Source organism: Phlebotomus papatasi, chromosome 3, assembly GCF_024763615.1.
Source record: "Phlebotomus papatasi isolate M1 chromosome 3, Ppap_2.1, whole genome shotgun sequence".
NCBI lineage: Eukaryota > Metazoa > Arthropoda > Insecta > Diptera > Psychodidae > Phlebotomus > Phlebotomus papatasi.
In genome coordinates, this window is record NC_077224.1 from 70,820,501 (window position 1) to 70,841,790 (window position 21,290).

Consider the following 21,290-nt stretch of genomic DNA (forward strand, 5'->3'; position numbering starts at 1 on the left):
AATAAAAGATTTTATTTGAATGCTACTGTCTTTACATCAAATTTTTAATAATTTCAAATATTTGGTTGACCCATTGCTTTGTTTAAAATGTTTAATCACCAATTTTGGGGCTGTATAATATAACTATGAATCTCAATAATGATTATCAAAATTAATTATTCTCTGTTATCATCGTTTTGATAGCGCGGCCCGGTTATTTGATATTTTGCTATGGTGACTGCAATAGAAAATTGCACAGCCGTTTATCAACCAGTGCAGGTGAATTGATGAAGAAATTCTGGCTCGATATGTACAATAACAGCAATAAATAATAAGTGTGATTGAAATAAAAACAAAATGCGCATTAATAAAAAACAACACAAATCCTCCCTCTATCTCTTTAATACCATTTTGTTAAAAAAATGTTTTGTTCCTTTTGTTTTTTTTTCGTTTGATAAATTAATTTGTTTTTGTTGATTTATTGCACATTATGTTGTGTTGTTACTTTTCTTTAAAATATTTTCTAACATTGCGTATTAATTTTAAATAAGTTTATCTGTTTAGTTATTCACAACGGTTCTTCAAACATCTTACCTTAAATATTTGATTTTGTTAACTGTCCCTATTGGAATTGTTTGAGGTTGAAAGTGACAATTTGCTGGTGTTTTCTTTCAAGGGGGAAATATCTGACGTTAGCTATATTTTTAAAGTATATTTTTGCATTGTATATTGATAGATTTGCCATTTGCAATTTAGCTACAGTCAATTTCGTCAAATATGAACATTTGAGGTATATGCAAGATATTTGTCAATTCCCAAATGCGAACAATATTTTCAGAAACGTAGCGGAATTCATGTGAAATACACTTACCTTAAATCAAGAGAAATAAGTTTAGAGAATAATAAAATACAATAATATTGAGAAAATACTAGAAAAAAAGTTCCAATTTAGACTTTTCACAAAACTTTCTTCACATAACCTCAAATATTACATTTTGAAATCCACCATCGTCGTTCATATTGAAGGATCTTGCAAGCAACACTGGTAAAAGTGCACACAGAAAAATTTTGACTCTAAATTTAAGAATATATAAGATCCTGGGAACTTAAATTGGACGTGAATCCCCGAGGCGTTTAAGTTTAGAAGCTCTGAGCGAAAGAAATGGGCTAGAATCCCTAGCTCTTTCAAGTTAAGAGATCGGGAACTTAAGTTCAGCATTAGCTGGAAAATGAAAAATGTCTTGAGATTTGCAAATTGCAACTAAAACTAAATGATCAAGGATTTAGAATTAGGGGATTGGCATTCATTGGATGGGATTTGAAATTAAATTCCTGGGTGTTTCTGTTTAAGAATTTTCCATTTTTCTGTGTGTAGCAGCTCCATAGAAGATATACAATAAAAAAATCAGTCTTTACGGGGCTATTTAGATCTAAAGACAATGCGTACAGTCAATTACCTCAAATTCAAGCGATCGATGCTTGGATTTAAAATATTTTTTACAGGTTATGTGAAGGAAAACCAGTTCTTCAAAATCGATTTCTGAATAAAAATCATTCCCGTGCCTGTTGCTTCAATTCGGCGCAAAGATAACACGGAAAAATTTGAAGCGTTCCACATTTTTAATTGTTTTTATATAGGGTAAATGTCTTAATTCAAAACCACTCTCAGATGCTTTAACTTTGACAGAAGATTCAACACATTAAGTTCATATTTTTTCTGAAGAGAATTACATAAATTTGCTCCTTGACTCTTCTAGAATGTTACAGTTTAGTGAAAATTCTTTAGATATAATTTGAAAACTTCTTAAATATAAGAAAAATACGCGAACGTAAAATGCTTCTATTGGAAACATATATTAATCCAAATGGAGACAAGGGAAATTTTCTAATTGGAGACAAACAGTGTAAGTGAAACCGCGACGAAAAGCTTCCAAAACCCTGTTGAGTTGCTTTTGAGTGTAGGATTTGTTCTTATTCTTGGTCTTTTCTCTTTTCCCATCTAAAACAATAAGAAAATCTCTCCAAAAAAATCATATTTCTGGGGTTTCCTATTGCAGACACTTCAGAAAAACCCTTTTTGTTCACGAAATAGGTAAATATTTCAGTTGAAAACTTCACGTACGGTTGACAATAAATATTAACACTTAGTTTCACATAATTCTGCCAGAAATATTACATAAATGTAAAAAAAAGAACAATCAGTCTAATACGTTTTTGATTAGAAAACATGGTTGATTAATGAAAAATTCGATGGTGAAAACGTACACTTTTCATTTTTCCGAGAAATTTATAAATTTATATTTGTGAATATGAATTGATTTTCGTTTTATTTGGAGCAAAATTAATTAAATAATGAAACTGAAGTATTGAAAATATATAAATAAAAATTTAATACTGTATTTATCATGGTAAAAATGATGTTTTCATTTGGAGTAGCGAAAATTTCCATTTGGAACAAGTTTTGAATTAGCTTAATTTACCCTACCCTTTTTTTCGATTTAGAGATTTGATTGTTGCATCTTTTACTTGCTTTTCTTTTTTTCCTGTCGGAAATTGATATTTAGTTTCTTTACTCTTTAAATTACTTGGAAAAAATAGCCCAATAGAGATGGAAATACATTTTATTGTTTTTTCCGTTAAGTTTGCACGGAAAAAATATTTGGGGACTTACTAAATGCTCGTAAATCTTATAACCCACAAACAAGTTCGCAAAAGTTTGTACTTTTTTAACAAACATTTTTCGTAACATTATCATTTGACGAGCATGTTTTGTACTTTTACAAACATTTGTTCGTAAATGTTCGTAAAAATACAAATAATGTTCGTAAAATTTTGCCATTTCTTTGTAAATTTTTGTTTGTATGGTAACAATTTACGAACAAATTACAAAATTGTACGATCATTTTTATGTGTTTACGGACATTTACGAACAAATGTTTGTAAAAGAATAAAAATGCTTGTTAAGTGATCATGTTAAGAACAATATTTGTGAAAAAAAACAAACTTTTACGAACTTGTTTGTGGGTTACACGATTTACGCGTATTTCGTAAGTCCGCAGTGGGAATTCATAAATATCATCAGCTTATTAGGGAACGGAAATGTTTTAAATACAGTAGACTCTCTCAAATTCGGGCATTTGGGACCGAAACGTCACCCGAATTAGAGAGAAATTCGGGCATCAAATTGTTTGAAATGCAACGATTTTTTGTATACCTGCATACTCGTATTAAGTTTACATGCTCATATTAATTGTAAATTTCATGAAAGTCCCTTAATAATGCAAAATCACATCAAAACTGAAACAAAGCATGGCAAATTTGAGCATATTTGCTTCATTCGATAATCATAATCGAACTTGAAAAATGTCAATAAACTTTTTTCAAATTTAACTGCTGCCCGAATTAAAAAGTAGCCAGATTTTAAAGGAGCCGAATTAGCGAGAGTCTACTGTATTCAAATGTTCATTATTATTTTCTGCATAGTTTAGATATTTCCCCCTTAACCACCCCATTGTCAAGTTATTCAGAGGCAAAAAAGCCAAATCACAAAAACGCGAAAAAGCATAAAATCAAAGAATTTGATTCGTATTCACTGCGGATGGGATTTATTGATTGTGTTGATGAAATCAATTTGTTATTAAACAAGCAAAAACCGTCGCTCTGGTGACATACAAATAGACAAAAAGAACCCCCAATCCTCTGCGCTCCTACGCGAAATTCGTGACGAAAGAAGAGAGCTCGCAGAGGAGCGTGACCCGAAAGGAATGGGTAAAATTGGCAGGAATGTATAATGGGAATATTTAATGGGTATTTTCCATATGGAAAAAATACTCTTGGACAATTTATTCTCATTCACAGTTGAGAAGAAAAAAAGATTGAAGACACAGGATTGAAGTAGAGAACAGCTAGAAAATGCTGAGGATATCAAAAAGAAATTTTTTTGCAATTTTCTACTTGGTTGGAGCTTTTCTTAATATAAATTGATTGTGCGGTAAAAGATGAGAAAAGCAAGATGAATGATTTAATTGTGGGACTTTGAGAGTAAAATGACAACCATTAGCAGCTGTGTATATAGAATTGGAGGTGTATAAGTTACCAAGCAAATTTACACAGAAAATACAATTTAGATGAAATAACGTAAGAGAGAGAGAGGGTGGGAAAAATGAATTTTAAATTAGTTTTTCTTGCAATTCTTTCTTTCTTTCTCCATGTCACAATAACAAACTATTTAGTGTTGGGAAATTCATGAGATTCTCTTTGTCACATTCTGGCGTGAATGCAAGGAATGGAAAGTGCAACAAATTGGATGAAAAATGAAGTGAGAATTTTTTATGATTTTGCATCATTTATTTTCCCATCAATCCTAATATTATAAATTTTTAGTTAAAAAAAAAAACATATCTTCCATTTTCATCCTGGTGGGCCCATAGAGATAGAATTTCCCAGATTTTCCTATTGAATGTTATAACTTCTATGTTGCATGTTTTCACAGTATTTTTTTTTGTGGAATAAGGTAAAGTACCCTTTATTCGACCGGTTCCTCTATTCGACCGGTAGATTTATTTATTCAATTTAATTATGTTTGCTATAATATTTTGTGTATGATCTAACATTAATAGGTCAATTATTCTTTAAATAATACGAATCAGTGACAAATTCATAGAAATTGATGAAATTCACCATCAAATATTCAAAAATTGACCCACCGGTCGAATAGAGGAACCCGGTCGAGTAAGGGTACTTTACCTTATATAAATTGAAAAGGATGATTTAAAAGTTGGCACTATCATAATGATATTCTTTAAATAAATTTTTGCTTTTGAAGAATAATTTCTAACAGTTAGGTAATTTTTTCGAATTTCGTTACATTTATTCTAAAAATTGCATTTTAATATTTTGCAGAAATTTATTAGATTTTAGGCATTTTATCTGAGATTCTTTATTTTGGTTGTTCTCAAGTGAATGTTTGACATAAATGTGTATTTTTAATAAAAAAATAACACGTGTAAATTTAATCATAAATTGAATTTTATGAACAATACTCACGTCAAGCAAACTGTTCTAAGTGACCGAAATGGAGAAAATAGACGTTTTCTTTTGACATACGTTTAAAAATGAACATATTGTGAAAATATTCACTTCTGGGAGGAGGGTTACTGAAGACCACAAGTTGATATCTGCTACCGTTTGACCTGTAGGCTATAGCTTCGAAAAATATCTACGAAAAAGAAATGGTTAAGCATCTTAGCTTTACAGAGTGTTCGAACTCTCGAAATAGATTCATAAATCGTAAGAGCATTTCAAAATCAAAAAATCGTAAAGAAAAATGTGCATATAAGGATAGGACAAATAAAAAATATAAACACGAGAAAGATAAGTCAATTTACTTATATTTTACCGATTCCGTACAGATTTCAAGCCTTCTAAAAAAAAATCTAAATTTAACCATAGAGCAGATGCGAGCAAGAATCGTTTGAAACCGAACAAACGTCAAATGAAAATTGTACGTCAATGGTCAAAACGCTACCTGTACAAACTAATTTTGACGTTTCCCGGCGGGACCAAACTACGTATAAATTGTGTATATACGTAGTACGAATACTAAGTATCATCATGTACGCCCATATATTTTACTCAGTACTATTTGCACCAAATGAGACCCTAAGTATGCTTTTGTGTGAGTGTGTCCGTGTGAAATATTATCTCTTACAGAGTAAATACGCAGTACTACATACATCGTAAATATAATAAAAACCCCGTATGACAGAAAATGCTGTTGACAGGCGTGTTGTCAGCTGTTTTGACAACGGGAAATATTTTCCATTGAATATTCTGTTTACAAATTATGTGTTACAATTATTAGTAATTTCAGTGATTATAATAATATAATAATTATGCGACGCTGTGTTATCTGTAGAAAACAGTGAAGTGATAATATTAAAGAAGTTGCAAATCTAAAATACGCGAGTTTTTATTCCATTTTGTGAGTGTTTTTGGAAAATATTTTTTTAACATGATACTTTGTGATTATCTAATTTGTTCACTCGTTATCTCTGGTTGAATAAAATATATTAAAATCCTTGTGACTTCTATAATTTCGTCAATATTTGGAAATAAAAACGGCAGGTGCATGTGACAAGTTTGTTTGGTCGCCATTTGGTCGTGTGCGTCTGTATGTGTGTGTTGATAGTTATTTTGCAGTTACATGTACGTAGTTTATACGGAGTTTTCGTACAACTATGTACTCTCAGTACAGAAATACGTAGTTTATACTGTGTATGTGAGTGAACTTGTATTTTTGAATGACAAGTCCTCATCAAATACATAATACATGTGTAACTATGTATTTTTCCTCCACGAATAAGTCGTAAATACTTTGTATGTCATGTGAACTGTGTATTTTGGTCCCGCCGGGTTATTCTAATTTTGACTAATTTTGACGGTTTAAAAAATTCAAGATGGCGATTTTCTTAAGTCAGATTTTTTGAATTTGGTATTTTTGAACAAAATGTGCACTTGGACCCCTTCCAAAAGATATCAAAAAATAAATTGTAGGAGCCCTTTCCGAAATGAACCGAAAAACATGGTTTGTGAGGCGAAGGAGGAGGATATGATGAGGGGGAGTCCAGAGACAATGTTTTTTATTGGTGATCAATTAAGATCGGAAGTTGACATCTCTTACCGTTTAAGGTCCAGATCGGTGACGAGTTGAAAAAGCGGTTTATGTAACTGCTAACTAACTAAATAATAACTAAATAAATTATTCTGTTTTTTTTCCCGGAGGTTGGAATCGACGCTAAGACGGCGATTCCCGCATGGAAGGGGGGCAAAAAGCTGAAAATGAGATGAATAGAATTGAATTGCATTGAATTGAATTGAATTGAATTAAATTGATCAAAATAAATCAATCAACCGGTACCTTATCGATTTGATGCAATCTTGTTGATAATTTCAAGACATTTAAATTAAACTTAATTTTAATGAATTTGGTTTTGAAATAAAGCCTTTAGAGCGGTTTTACTTTGTCGAAATGCCTTCCAGGAATAACCTGGCAAATGTATCCACAATTGAAATAAATTGATTGATCCGTTTTCGAAATAAACTGAGAGAAAATGATTAGAGTGTTCAAATGTTGTGCTGAAAAGGAAATAACGCTTCTAGAGGATGTTAACTTCTCTTTTAACGAAAATCAGAAGTTGATATCTCTTACCGTTTTGCCTCTACGCCTGAAAAAAAAAACAGTATTAAAGGAAACATCATTTGTCAGTACTTTCACTGAATTTAAATTGTAAATAATTCAGTTATCAGCAGTTCTTATCCTTAATAATAGTCCTAGGTCTTAAGGGATGTTGACTTACTGGTGGGGGGGTCACTTACGACCACAAGTCGATATCTCTTAACGTTTCAGCTATAGTCCGGAAAACAATTTTAGAAATTTTAGGATCACATATTGCTCTTCTTATGCGTTTAAGCAGTGGACTAAGTTTTTAACCAAAACTGATTTAAAATAAAAGGGAGTTATAGTGGTGTTTTAATTTTCATATGAGTCGGTTAGAGCAAGAATGGGCTATTTTAATAGGAAAATGCATTTTGCTCTGTAAGTAAAATGTTACTGAATATTTACAATTAGTTTTACTGCGTTTTATAATCATTCCTTCTATTTCTCGATTTTTTTATTACTGGAAATCAGTAAAGTATATACTAACTATTTAATATTTAGCGCTACAATGAAAAGTTTTAACCTAACATTTTACCAAAGACTTTTGAAATTTTCAAATGTGGTTTCTGCAAAATTTATTTCAGCTTTCAAATCTTTAGTAGATTCAAATTTCAGAGGAATAACTGCAAAATACACCAAAACTTTATTTTTATTGTTTTCAATCATGCAAAGTTTTGCATAAGTTCTTCTGTTGAATAATTCATTGTTGTGCAAAAAGCTTGATAATCTGCGAACTTTTTGATCAACCCTCTATCTCCCAGAATGTCAGTGTGATTTTTTGAAAAAAATATCTCTGTTTTGTTATGTGTCATTAATCCAAATTTGCAAAATAACTAATTAAGATTGAAGCATTTCAAGAGGTTACCAACGGAATTTTCATTCAGGGAAATAAGGAGAACGAATCAATCACCTTTTTTCTCAATTTGCTTTAATAAAAAAAACTTTTAATCACGAAATGAGTTGTTTTGTGTCCGGTAAATGGAAAGTATACACGTGCTTCTATTGTTAGAGAGGAAAAAAAAGAGCATTTTCAATATCCTCTCTAGAACTTCAAACTGTCTTCATTTCCTTCATAATGGCCATTTCGCTGGAATTGGTTGCATGGGAAAACATTAGAGAAAATGTTTTGGTGCATGTTTCAAAGGATTCACTCATCTAAATTCTCATTTTCAAGGCTTACCATTTGCATTTAGAAGTTTAGTTGAAGCGAAAGCATAGAAAGAGATTATAATGCAGGCAATAGACTTGAAAAGGTATATGAATTTTCATATCATGATAATGATGACAAGAATAGTAATTGAAAAAAAAAATGAATATTTCTTCCAAAGTAGGAGATATGAAATAGAATGGAAAATTTTTAAATTAAAGAATTAGCAAAATGGTTCTAATTGTTGCCAAAAGTGTAAAAAACATTTTTAAAGTCTATGTTTCTCATTGAAAATCTTTTTTTTTGTAAAATTGAAATAAATTAGTGTAAAGTGAAACTCTTTTAATTGTACAGTGTGAATGCAATAGTACATACACGCTTGATTCTTAAAGCTGCCATAGAGGCCAAACGGTTAGAGATAGAAACCTGAGACATTCGGGGGACCTCCCCATAGCTATAAGTCGGCCTCTGCATCATTAGCGTGTCCTTCATTTTTCATCCACCTCCTCTCGCTTTCACTTTTAGATATTTTTTTTTAGAAATTACCCAGGCGAACATTTCGTTCACATACGAAAATACCGTTCAATAATTCATAGTAATGGTTTTTCAAGGTCGAAGGTTAAAACGACTGTAGTGAACGTATTTTTCAACCGAATGGAGTCATGCTTGGGCTAGTGGGGAAAGTTTTGGAAATTCTGATAAGTCTGAACCGGTTTTAATTGGTTATGAATCGGTAATAAACCACTTATCTTATGAATAATTTATGATTCGATTTAGATCGGTTAAAAACCAGTAAATGGTAAATAAGGCGAAAGTTCTTTTGAAGTATAGCACCTAAATCACGAGTTCGAGCTTTTCGCAAAGGCTGGAATGCTTTTCTACTCCTTTTTTCACAGTAAACAAAATATTAATCTGAATGATTTGTTATGAAATTCTTCATTGTATTTAAACAGAAATTAAATTTTTCAAGCGTTGGTTTTATTTAAGTCACACTGTTTAAAATGGACTTTGCAATGTATTATTTACACTTTGGCAACAATGGCCTTAATTCTGTGACGAAGATCAAGATCAAGAAAATTTCAAGATTTTGGTATTCTGAAATCAAAAAATCAAGATCAAGATGTCAAATCTGTCAAATGTCTTGGAATCTTGAAATCCAAGACACAAACCGTGTGGATATCGAGATTTGCAATTCTGGAACCAATATTTCAAGATTTCAAGACGTCAAATTTCTTGTTTTCTTGAAATAATTCCAAGAACCTCTCGGAGGTGCTTGGAATTTTCAAGATACTTACAAATTGAAGTGTTTCGTGCGGAAATCGTGTTTGATGAGGAATATTTCTATTGTCTACATAGGGTAAGTGTGCCAAATTCCGGCCAGCTTGCAATTTCGGCCACCTTTTTTGTTCCTCGAATTTCCATAAACTTTTAGATTTTACGTACTCTAGATATTATGCAAAGCAAAAAAATAACAAAAAATGTAGCTTTGACAAACGAGATTGCGTGAAAAATATATTGGAAGAATTCCCGAAGGGCAAGGAACTATGAGAATGAAGGTGGCCGAAATAGGGCACCAAAGCTATGTCCATATTTTTATTCATTTTAAAATGTATTAAAAATGATTTTAGAGTAAATATAGACGGTAAACTCTTTACAAGTTTCCAAGCAACACCCTTTCAGAAGGAAGAATAAAAAAAAATCAATTTGTATTCAAAATATTACATTTCAAACTTGAGATTTTGACGCTTGCATGCAACTATGCCGAAATTTGGCACACTTACCCTACTAGTAGAAATTTTCGTCAAAAATGGCCTTTTTAAAAAATTCTGACGTTTCTGCCTACAAGGATAGGGGAAATTTTCTTTAAAAAGCCATTTTTTAAAAAAAAATTCTACTAATGTGTAGACGCAGATGATACAAAAAGAGAAAATGATTATGAAAAATGCTATATTTGGTCTTGTAATTTAATCGTAATGGTACGTATTTTTAGATGTACGTTTCGAAGTACAACACCCTGAGAATACCTGCAAAAGAATCACATCTTGAATAAGCATTTCAGAGTTTATCACATGTCACAAGTTTTGTTTGCACTTCTTTTATTCCCGATTATGGACTGTAATATTATTATTTAATACAACATATAATTAATTTTTCTAATTCATACGGTGAGATTCAACAAATTCGGCAAAGAAATGAAGATATTTGTCAAGAAGTGACGTATCGTTATGTGTGGAAAATCTTGAAATCTTGGTTCTTAGCTAAGACATTTTAAGTTCCATTAATGTTTCGCGTCAGAATATGAAATCTTGATCTTGGAAATATTTGACAGCTTGAAATTTTGATCTTGATCTTGGTCTCTCTGGCTATATGGACTCGATGAGTCCGACAGCCTTACATAAAATAGAAGAAGAAGAAGATCTTGGTCTCAGAATTGAGGCCAAATCTCATAAATTTTGCATTTCACTGTTTTTTCACAAAAACTCATTGCAGATTGCAAAAGTCTCTTTTAAATTAAAAAAAAAAATGGAAATTAAAAACAAAATATAATTTTTTTAATAGTTAAATGGTTAATAATAATTGTTTAATAGTTAAATGGTTAATAATAATTCTGACAAACTTTTTCAGTCAGGAAAATCTTCTAAAATAAAAACTCATATCCCTTTCTCTCTTACACGTTATGAATATGTATCCCTCTCTTTTGCTGTCAAAATTCGATTAAACTAAATTGAATTGTCCGTGATGTTCAAAAGAAGAAGAAGATTGCGCAGGTGTGAGATATTGAGAAATAAACGGATGTGAATTTTGATTTTATAAAATTTACCTTATCTAAAAGGTGTTCAATGCTCACACACACATTTTCTATTTGGTGAACTTAAACTTAAATCTAAATTAAGTAACATTAGTCTGTCACCAAATGAATGCCATTTCCAGGCTGTGAAAATTTGTCATTTTGTTTTTGCTCAGAGATGTCATCGAATTAAGATTAAAAATGTCAAGATTAAAAATTTTCACCTTTTTCATTCTGTTGCAATCTTTGAGTTCGATTCCGTTTCTCAGCTGTCAAAGAATGATTTATTGATTGGGGTTGCCATAGAATATCTGCAGAATTTTACAGTCTTTAATGCGATCAAAATTACATTGTGCTTTGTTGTGATGTTCAAAAAAGGGAAAGGAGTTGGAGAGATATATGTAAAACGTTTGAAAAGGAGAGAGATGTAAATTTTGATTTCATGAAATGTTTCTGATCTAAAATGTGTGTCAAAACTATTAAAATAAAGGCTCCGGCACATCTTTTAGATCAGGAAAATTTCATGAAATCAAAATACGCAATTTCTTTCTTTGACAAATGTTTCGAATATGTCTATACTACTCATTCGTACTCTTTTTCGTCTTCTGAACATTATTACAAATTTAATGTAGTACAGTACAATCCAATTTTGAGTACGAAAAGTCGGAAAGACATTCGAAACGTTTAAGAAAGAAAGGGATGTGAATTTTGATTTTATGAAATTTTGCTGATCTAAAAGCTGTAACCGGAGACATAAAAGTAAAAAAAGTTAAATATTTCGAAATAAATATAAATAGTTTGGTTTATTTTTTTTGATAACTTTTTAGTTTTTGCTGTGATCAAACTAATTAAAACTGTGTAATATTGTTTGTTAATTTTTACGGATTTATCTTTAATAAACTTTATAATTGATTCTTATGAAAAATTCTAAGAAGATTTAAAGCTGCGGCAATGGCGGCAAATGTTGCTAACCCCTTGAAAGTTCAATCTTCGTGAAGATGGCTTAGAGTTTTGAAATCAACTTGAGGCTTTAATGAGCATTCTCTTCCTTTCTTTTTCAGTGTCAATTGAAGACACCCAATTTGAAGTGATACCACTGACACCAGAGAAAGTTCTTGAGCTCATTGAACAGGCATACCCTAATCCAATAACGCCAGAGGATTTGGCACGGTAAGGCTAAAATAGTAAAATACAAATGTTTTTGGGGAAAATTTTCAGGCTTAAATGTTGCGTAAAGTCAAAATGGGGGAAAGCACGTAGCTGGCGAAGATTGATATTTATTGTGATGGGTTCAATGTCGGAGAATTTTCTCAACAGGGATAATGGATGGAGTGAGGAGGAAGTTCAACAAGTGCTCATTTCTCTGCAAAATCGTGGCCTTGTGAAGGCAATGGAGTACAATTCTTTCACACGAATCCACCATGAAGACAAGGATATTAAGGTGGTGAAGCAAATGCCGACAATTGCTTCAAACAAACAACCAACAATTGCTATAATCACAGCTCAATACTGTGAGAAATTGGCTGTTGATGCCATGTTGGAGAACAAGGAGACCTTTGTCCGGTACACAACAGTCGGTAAGGAGAATTTTCAATTTATCCCACATATTATTTCCTTTGTCCCTGGGAAAATATTTCTCTGCAAATGTTAATATTTCAGTGAGTGTGATCTGGACATGAGGGAAAATGCAATTTTCCTTGACAGAGATGAGTCTCTCTATGTCTATATAGCATTTTCCCTCTTGACAGGAAGACACATCCTCTTATCAAACATTCTGAAGAGATAGAAAAAAAACCTAGAAGAGAACTCAATTTTGTAGATGACTGAATTTTATGTACCTGCTTCTGTCACAGGCTATTCAATATAAATGTTTCATTTAGTCTCAATTGCAGACAAACAGGCTAGATATTGGGATTAAACTTCGGTTTTGTATTACAGGAAAAAAAAAGGAGGAAGTCAAATAATGTTTAAATTGATTTTTGTGTTTTTAACCAACAATTGCTATAATCACAGCTCAATACTGTGAGAAATTGGCTGTTGATGCCATGTTGGAGAACAAGGAGACCTTTGTCCGGTACACAACAGTCGGTAAGGAGAATTTTCAATTTATCCCACATATTATTTCCTTTGTCCCTGGGAAAATATTTCTCTGCAAATGTTAATATTTCAGTGAGTGTGATCTGGACATGAGGGAAAATGCAATTTTCCTTGACAGAGATGAGTCTCTCTATGTCTATATAGCATTTTCCCTCTTGACAGGAAGACACATCCTCTTATCAAACATTCTGAAGAGATAGAAAAAAAACCTAGAAGAGAACTCAATTTTGTAGATGACTGAATTTTATGTACCTGCTTCTGTCACAGGCTATTCAATATAAATGTTTCATTTAGTCTCAATTGCAGACAAACAGGCTAGATATTGGGATTAAACTTCGGTTTAAGAACAGAATACTTTATTTTTATGAAGGAACTTTAAAAGTTAATGATAGAGTTAGTTGATTTTTGGGGATAAAGAATCTCATTGAGTAGGGGAAAGTACTCTCCCTTCGAACGTTCATGCCTTCGAATAATGTGAATTTTCTTTTAGTTTTCTTAAGAGACTAACACATTTCTACTAAATATTAGTTGGCTTATCATCAATTGTTGATAATTCCGTTATAATTTAGTGTAAATCTCTTACGAAAAACAAAAGAAATTTACATTATTCGAAGGCATGAAGGTTCGAAGGGAGAGCACTTTCCCCTACAATGTCGAAACGAATAAAACTGGTAAAATATGCTTGGAGAGCCTTCGATCGATTTAAGTTAGCTGCAACATATCAAAATTTCATTAAAATCGAAAATGGATATTTCGAAATAATCGATATCGAATTTTTGATAATTGGTTTTTCGACTTTAGTTTTCCTAGTGTAGGTTGCGTAAAGTTATGGTGTACTGAAGAGTTGCCGACTAAAAATCTCCAAAAGAACAATACATACAATAATACTTCAACAACTTTGTTCTTTATTTTCGATCTGACCCTCCATGCGGCCATCGCTGTCTTATCGTCGATTCGAATCCCCGGAATGAAGATTATGGAAAATATCATTATTGGTTGTATATTTCATCACTCTATATGGATGTGTACACTAGGGCATTTCAACTAGGAAAAATTTTTTTTGGCACTATTCTCACGGTGCTGTATTTGATGAGACAAGAAAGTTTTTCTTCTACGACCATATGATCAGACGCTGTTTAGAGGTGGCTGAACGACCCTCTCTGTAGTGTAAAATCCGGTAAAATCAGAAATTTGTTCTACAGAGAGGGTCGTTCAGCCACCTCTAAACAGCGTCTGATCATATGGTCGTAGAAGAAAAACTTTCTTGTCTCATCAAATACAACACCGTGAGAATAGTGCCAAAAATTTTTTTCCTAGTTGAAACGCCCTAATGTACACAGTAAAAAAATGTGTAAAATTTTACTACTATAATAGTGCAAAATCGACCATTTTAGTTGTTTAATTTAAAAATGTTTAAAAAATGCACAATATTTTGGTAATTTATTGTCACGTGACTGAAAATTATCACTATTATAGTTCAAACATTTCCAAAAACGTTGTTTAATTTGAAAATGTGTAAAATTTTAACACTATAATAATGTGAATTAGGATAAATTAATTATTTAATTGCGATCTGTGTAAAATTTCTTAATATATTATAGTCATAAAAATTTTTCGACAATGTTTTGTAATTTGAAACTGTTGAAAAATTTTAAAAATTACCACTATTATAGTATGATTATAGTTTTTCATATTATTATAGTGTGAAAGAATACACAACTTTATGGTATTTTTTTGTCACATGATCAAAAATTAACTATTAATTATTTCAACCAAATTTGTTGAATTTTTAAACAAAAATTGTTGAATTTTCAAACAAAAGTTGTTGAATTTTCAAACAAAAGTTGTGTAAAAATTGTTGAATTTCCATTTAAGACATATACTTCAGTCGAAATGCTTTTCATTGGGCAAAAGTCATATAGAACATCAAATATTTATATGCATAATAAGTATATCGTGAAGATCCGAGCATCAGATGTAATTACATCGCATTAGGGAGGATTCCAAGTACAGGAAAAAACATTACAAATGTCTAAAAAGACAAAAAAACTAAAGAAAATGAAATGAAATGAAAATTCAACAATTTTTGAGTTAACACACAAAAATTCAACAATTTTTAAATTCAGCAACTCCAAATTCAACAACTTTAAATTAAACAATTTTAAATTAAACATTTTTTTCCAAATTTAACAGTATAATAGTGGTGTGAAAGATTACACACTAGTGTTAATTTTTTTTACTGTGAAGGTCACTTAAATGGGAAGATTTCTAATTTATATTGGAGATCAAAATTACTCAATAATTTAAATTCCAAAATATTTGGTTCGGTCGTTTTCGAATTATTCTCCTAATAATTTTAACTTAAGATATGGAATTTGGGGAGTTCCGGTCAAAATCCTGAAAGCCAAAATCCCGAACGCCAGTCAAAATCCCGAAAGGATCAAAATTCCGAAAGCCAAAATCTGAACTCATAAGTGTCATATCTATTCCCACGATTTTATCTGCATTATTTGCTGACGGTAAAGGGAAAAATTCTGTGTTTTAAGAGAATATGTCACATGTCCTACATATCTCTTTCAGAATTTTAACTATTCGGGATTCTGGCATTCGGGATTTTGGTGTTTCGAAATTTTGGCCTATTAGGAATTTTGATCGTTAGAATGTGCACTTTTTAAGAAACCTTTATTCATATTAGATGAAAAATTTAATATTTGACACTGAAAATAATTGCGAAAATCAATGAGTGGAATCAGTACCTTTCAGGGAAATTCAAATTTGGCCAAAAGGGTTCATAAACAAGGGCTCTTGACTGATTTAAATTTCATCTTCCAAAATTGGATATAGCGATTTTTTTGTCAATTCTATCAACGAAATGTTTGCCTTGGATACCTCCAAAACTTCCAAAAATTCGAAAATGAATTAAATCGCTTGGACTAGTTTAGAGAAAAACCCCAAATAGTTTGGGAAGCGCGTGGAGGTACAGAAGGAAAAGATAGGAAAATAGGTAGCAAATTTTCGAACAAATAAAAATAAAATTTTAAAAATAGACCAATTACGAGTACTAGGGGAAGGTTTTGCACCTTCGTAATGTTGCAGCTTCGTAAAAGTTGAATCATTTCTAATAAGGACTTTCATGGTCAAAAGTTAAAAAGGCTCGAGAGGTTGCATTTCTCAATCAAATTGGGCTATATTTGGGTTGGTTGGAATGGTCTTGGAATGGTCTTGGAATTTCTCACAACTCTGAATCGGTTCTAATCGGTTATGTACTTAAGCTAAGCTTTTTTGAGCGATCTTTTTTGTGATTCAGTCTGTTCAATAAATCAGTTATGATCCGGTAAATGAGTTTGGTCACGAGTTCGATCATACCGCAAAGCTGGGTCGCTTTACCGTCCATTTTTTCAAATATTTCTTTGTAGAATTTTTATTGCAATAACAAAATTGCTTTTAATTTTTGTCTGCGATGTTTGTTTCTTCCATTTACAAAGTGAAATTTCGAATGATAAGAATGATGGCAAGATGTACCATTGAAGATCGACCAGCTTTCTGGATCTGTAGATTTTTTCTTTCCATTTAAATGCCTTTTTAATCATCTCCTAAATTATAATTTTAATTTACAGTAGACTCTCTCTCAATCTGGCATTTGGGGCAAAATGTCATCCAAATTATCGATAGATTTGGGTATCAAAATAATTGTAAATCCCACAAAAAGCACTCAAATATAAAGAATCACGATAAAACAAGAGGAACTACAGCGAATTTGAGCAAATTTACTTCAAAATCAAACGTGAAAATTGTCAACAAAATTTTGCGCCCGATTGAAAAAGAACCGATTGAGAGAGAGTTTACTGTATTTTTTATATGAAATTTTTGACATTTGCAGAGAAATTAATAAAAATATTACCTTTTGGATATGTATCCCCGATTATCCTTTAGTTCTTATACTAATAATCCCAAAATATATATGATCCCTATTAATAGCATGATTTTTCTTATGGAAATTTTCTTTTTGTGTATTTTTTTTTCTTCCTAAATTGGTAAATTGAAAAACACATTCCGGTGCAAAAATTGATTGCTGTATGGACTTTGTGGCATGCTATTATATCAAAATTACTGCTAAATCGCAATGTTTGCTGGAAAATGAAAACCACTCGCCTGTGGTGGTGTATGAAAATGCAAAATTATTGGGCAATTGCAACAAAATGTACCATTATTTGTGGAAAATAATTTTTGTGGCGGGGGAAAAATAATAATTGGTCAAAATGTTAATCAGGAACATCAGCTGAAAAAGATGTGAATGGGTTAGAGAGGAGGAGACAGAAAAAGAAAAGATTTGGTAAGATTGAAGAATTTTCTCTTGGATAAAGTTTTCTGTCATAAAAAACTTTATTTTTATTTAAAAATCTGAAAAGAAAGGTTTATATGAATATATTTAAAAAGATTTGTCAAATAAATTTCAATATTTCCTCGATAATCTTTATTTCTCAATTTGTTGCACTTTTTTAAATTTATAAAATTGAAAATACATAAATAAAATAATAAAATTTTGACAAAACTTTTTATAATATGTATTACCAATCTTTCTTTTTAGATCACAATTTTCTATTTCCATTTTCACAAATTTCTCAATTTCTTTCTTTAATGTTTTGTTATTTCCATCTTGATTCCTCTTTCAAGTAAAATTTATTAGCGACATATAATTTTTGAAATCACTTTAGTCACACCATTTGGTCAATTTACACTCACTGTTTCTACAGGACAATAAATTTTTGGAGAGAATAATTTCATTGGTATGGGATTTTGGGCTCGATGTTGTGTTGTTTTTGGCAATGTCTGTTGAGCCATAATTAATTATTTATGGTTAAATTGCAATTAAAATCTCAGCTAATTGCCGCAATTAGACAAAGTTGCGGCTTTTGGGGTGACAAGAAGGAAGTTCCCTTTCTGTGGAAAGGGGATAAGAATGATGGGATATAAATTTATTGGGCATTTATTTGAATTTAAATTTATGAGCATTTTGGTATGGCCAAAAGTTTTTGCACATTTTTTTTTCAGGCAAATGTTTTGATGGTTGTTAGCTTTCTGTGTTTTAAAACTTTCATCCATGCAGTTTTTCTCTCTCTCAATTTAAATCACATTTTAATGTATTTTATGTTGTGTATGTTGAAAAGCGGCTTTGGAAACTCATGGCATTTTAATCACTTTTCGACACATGAATTTTTTTTATGATTGTAAATTTTTTTTCTTCCATGTTTTGTGGGATATTGATCTAAAATAAGCACATTTCGCTATTATTTTTTTTACTATCTCAACAGCAAGAGCTTTTATCAACTTCTATCATGAAATTGCCGAAGCAATTCTTTCATTTGGTCTATTTTAAGATATTTTCCGTGATATACTTTACAAGTCTAACAATTCTATAATTTGCGTGGTTATTTGATAGCGTATTGATTATTCAGTGAAAAAATAACCGCCCACAGTTTAAATGTTTTACTTTATTTTTTAGAATAGATTGAAATATTGCATAAATTGTGAAAGGGATTAAGTGGGTCATGAAGACTAAAAAAAAACATTTTTATTAAAAATTTACTTTTTTTACTTTTTTTTCTGCTAATAGGAAATATTTAATTTTTTGACTTTAGACAAATCAACTCTGGGGTGGAATGATAACTTTTCGATACTATCGAATCGATAGTATCGATTAATTCGATAAATCTGTATCTGGTAGATTGAGTGAATAACAGATTTTTAAACATTACTGGACCAGTGATTGCACCATTCTTAAAAGAATGTTACTGTAAATAAGGATTTCTATCACCCATAAAAAGCGTAATTATCATTTCAAATTTTCAAAATTGATAGTCGATACTATCGAAAAGAAGTTATCATATTAACCGTTAATTATCTTGTTCACCAAAAAGTCAGTTTTATCAAAAAGACTTCCGAAAATCAGGCTCCAACGGCTGAATTTTTAAGATTTTTGAATACAAATTTGCAATAAAAAATTTAGAAGTCGGGCACCTTTGAATTAGGCTAGCTTTAAAATTTGGCTTTTTTCTCCAATTTTTAAATGGACTTGAACCCTATCATGATGTAATTTTGCTTCGCAATTGGTTTGTAGAGCTAAATTATATCATGGTAATGTCCAGATTCATTAGAAAATAGTAGAAAAAACCTAATTTTAAAGCTGCCTCAATTCAAAGGTGTCTCACTTCCATTAGGACACCTCCGGTAATCGCCAGTGGAAATTTTGTTTCATATAAATAAGAAAAACAAATTTCTGTCTTGCCCAGAGCTTTCGGTCCGGACGTGGATCTTCTTCAGTGGCTATAAAAAGGTTTTCATTTATTTTCAAGATATTCCTTTACAAGGTCAACCCTTTTTCATTTGAACAATTATAATTTGAACAATGGCCCATTTCCCCTTGAATTATATAGGGGAGACTGGGGCAAAAAGTCACAAAACGGATATTTTATTTTTTTACAAGCTACTCGAGCGCTTCAAAAATTTCTAATTAGCGCAGTTTTATATAAAATTTACCGCTCTACAACTTTATGAAAGTAATTTTCCTCTATTTTGTAAGGAAATACGTTTATCGAGCCAATTTCTAAAGGGTAATTTTGTGACTATTCTCAAAAATGCTGGGGCAAATAGTACCAGACATTGGGTATTATCATATTTTGATTCGCTTGATTACGGGCTTCGTAAATGTGAAAAAATACATAGAGGATATATTTTCATAGAAAATTCATTCATCTATATCTATACCTTTTGTTACTTTTTACCCCAAGTGGCAATTTTTAATAAAAGGATTTCTGGAGAAAAGAACTTTTGTGAAATTCTAAAATAGATAGCGGATTCGAATTCAAAAATCCAAATTATTTAGAAAATATTCACCAGTCCATCAATTTTGGAAAATAAGTAGGTAATAATTCTTATCTTCTGCAAGGAAAATATTTCAAAAATAGGACTAAAAATTTCGATATTTTTTATTTTCGAAATTTCTTGTCCGAATTCTAAGAAATTTACGACATTGAAGAAGGTCTATGGAGGCTATCTATAGAAAAAACTTGAGCCGCTATCTTTTTTACCTTGGAAGATATTGAATTTTGAATTTTTCGATTTGTGACTTTTTGCCCCAGTCTATTATTTATCACTATATATGGATATTTAGAAATAGAGGGAAAATATGATGTTTTTCTTTATTTTTCACCCATGTAACCTCTTAAGAGGGGCACTCAATGGGTCAAGTGGTAGAGCACTCGCTCTATGATGCAAGTGTCACGGGTTCGAATCCCCTTTAGGTCAACAGGAATTTTTCTGGCGTTAAAGGTGTTCGAATTTCATCCAGTGAGCTTCACGGACATGGGACTGACAACCTCATCCCATACATGAAAAAATAATAATACATGTCTAGAAATATCCTTGTTCCTTCATGGAATGTTGTGTCAGCATTATGTTTTTAACTCTAGAAAGTTATTTTGTCCTCCAAAGAGTTAGAAAAAGTGGTTTCTGTGTTTGTGATACCGGTGATACTTTACTGGTGATACTCGTCTTAAAAGGGATATGTATTAGTCATGACTCTTGATGAATGTAATTAATATTTTGAATTTCCAAATTTTACTTAAACATTTAAAAATAATTTTAAAAATCTTAGATAATTTGTAACAGTGAAATTTAGCTCAAAGTTAACTCAAAATTCGGCTCAATTTCTTGTCGAACGACTTTCGAATATTAAATAATAAATTTTAAGATCCTAATATAGCCTTCCAATTACAATAAATTTATTCTAAAATTTGAGATATGAAAAGGAGAATTATTTAGGAGAATTAAATAAACTGACTCTACCTTTATTGAGATACATTAACCTTTAGAATCTCCACATCAAAATTATTAATCAAGGAAATTTACGAGATCACAAAACTCCTAATAGTGTCCCATTTCACTTAATCACACCGGAAAAGTCCTCCGACGTAGATACATTTGGTATATTTGTGTATCTTTAATAAATTGTCACAAATCGAGAGGGTCCATCCTCGAGGAAAAAGTAACACCCAAACATT

General features: G+C 31.2%; 1 protein-coding gene across 4 annotated transcripts in view; it reads left to right on the top strand.

The window, feature by feature from the left end:
- LOC129808205 (uncharacterized) overlaps positions 1–21,290 on the top strand; it is a 59,087-nt gene that overhangs the window by 30,136 nt on the left and 7,661 nt on the right. Inside the window, exons 4-7 of one of the 4 annotated variants that reach the window (XM_055857982.1) lie at positions 184–258; positions 12,195–12,303; positions 12,451–12,710; positions 17,501–17,563. In XM_055857982.1, the coding sequence (XP_055713957.1) occupies positions 184–258; positions 12,195–12,303; positions 12,451–12,710; positions 17,501–17,563 (507 nt within the window). The remainder of the gene's footprint in view (positions 1–183; positions 259–12,194; positions 12,304–12,450; positions 12,711–17,500; positions 17,564–21,290) is intronic. The other 3 variants (XM_055857984.1, XM_055857985.1, XM_055857986.1) reach the window with 3 other exon arrangements.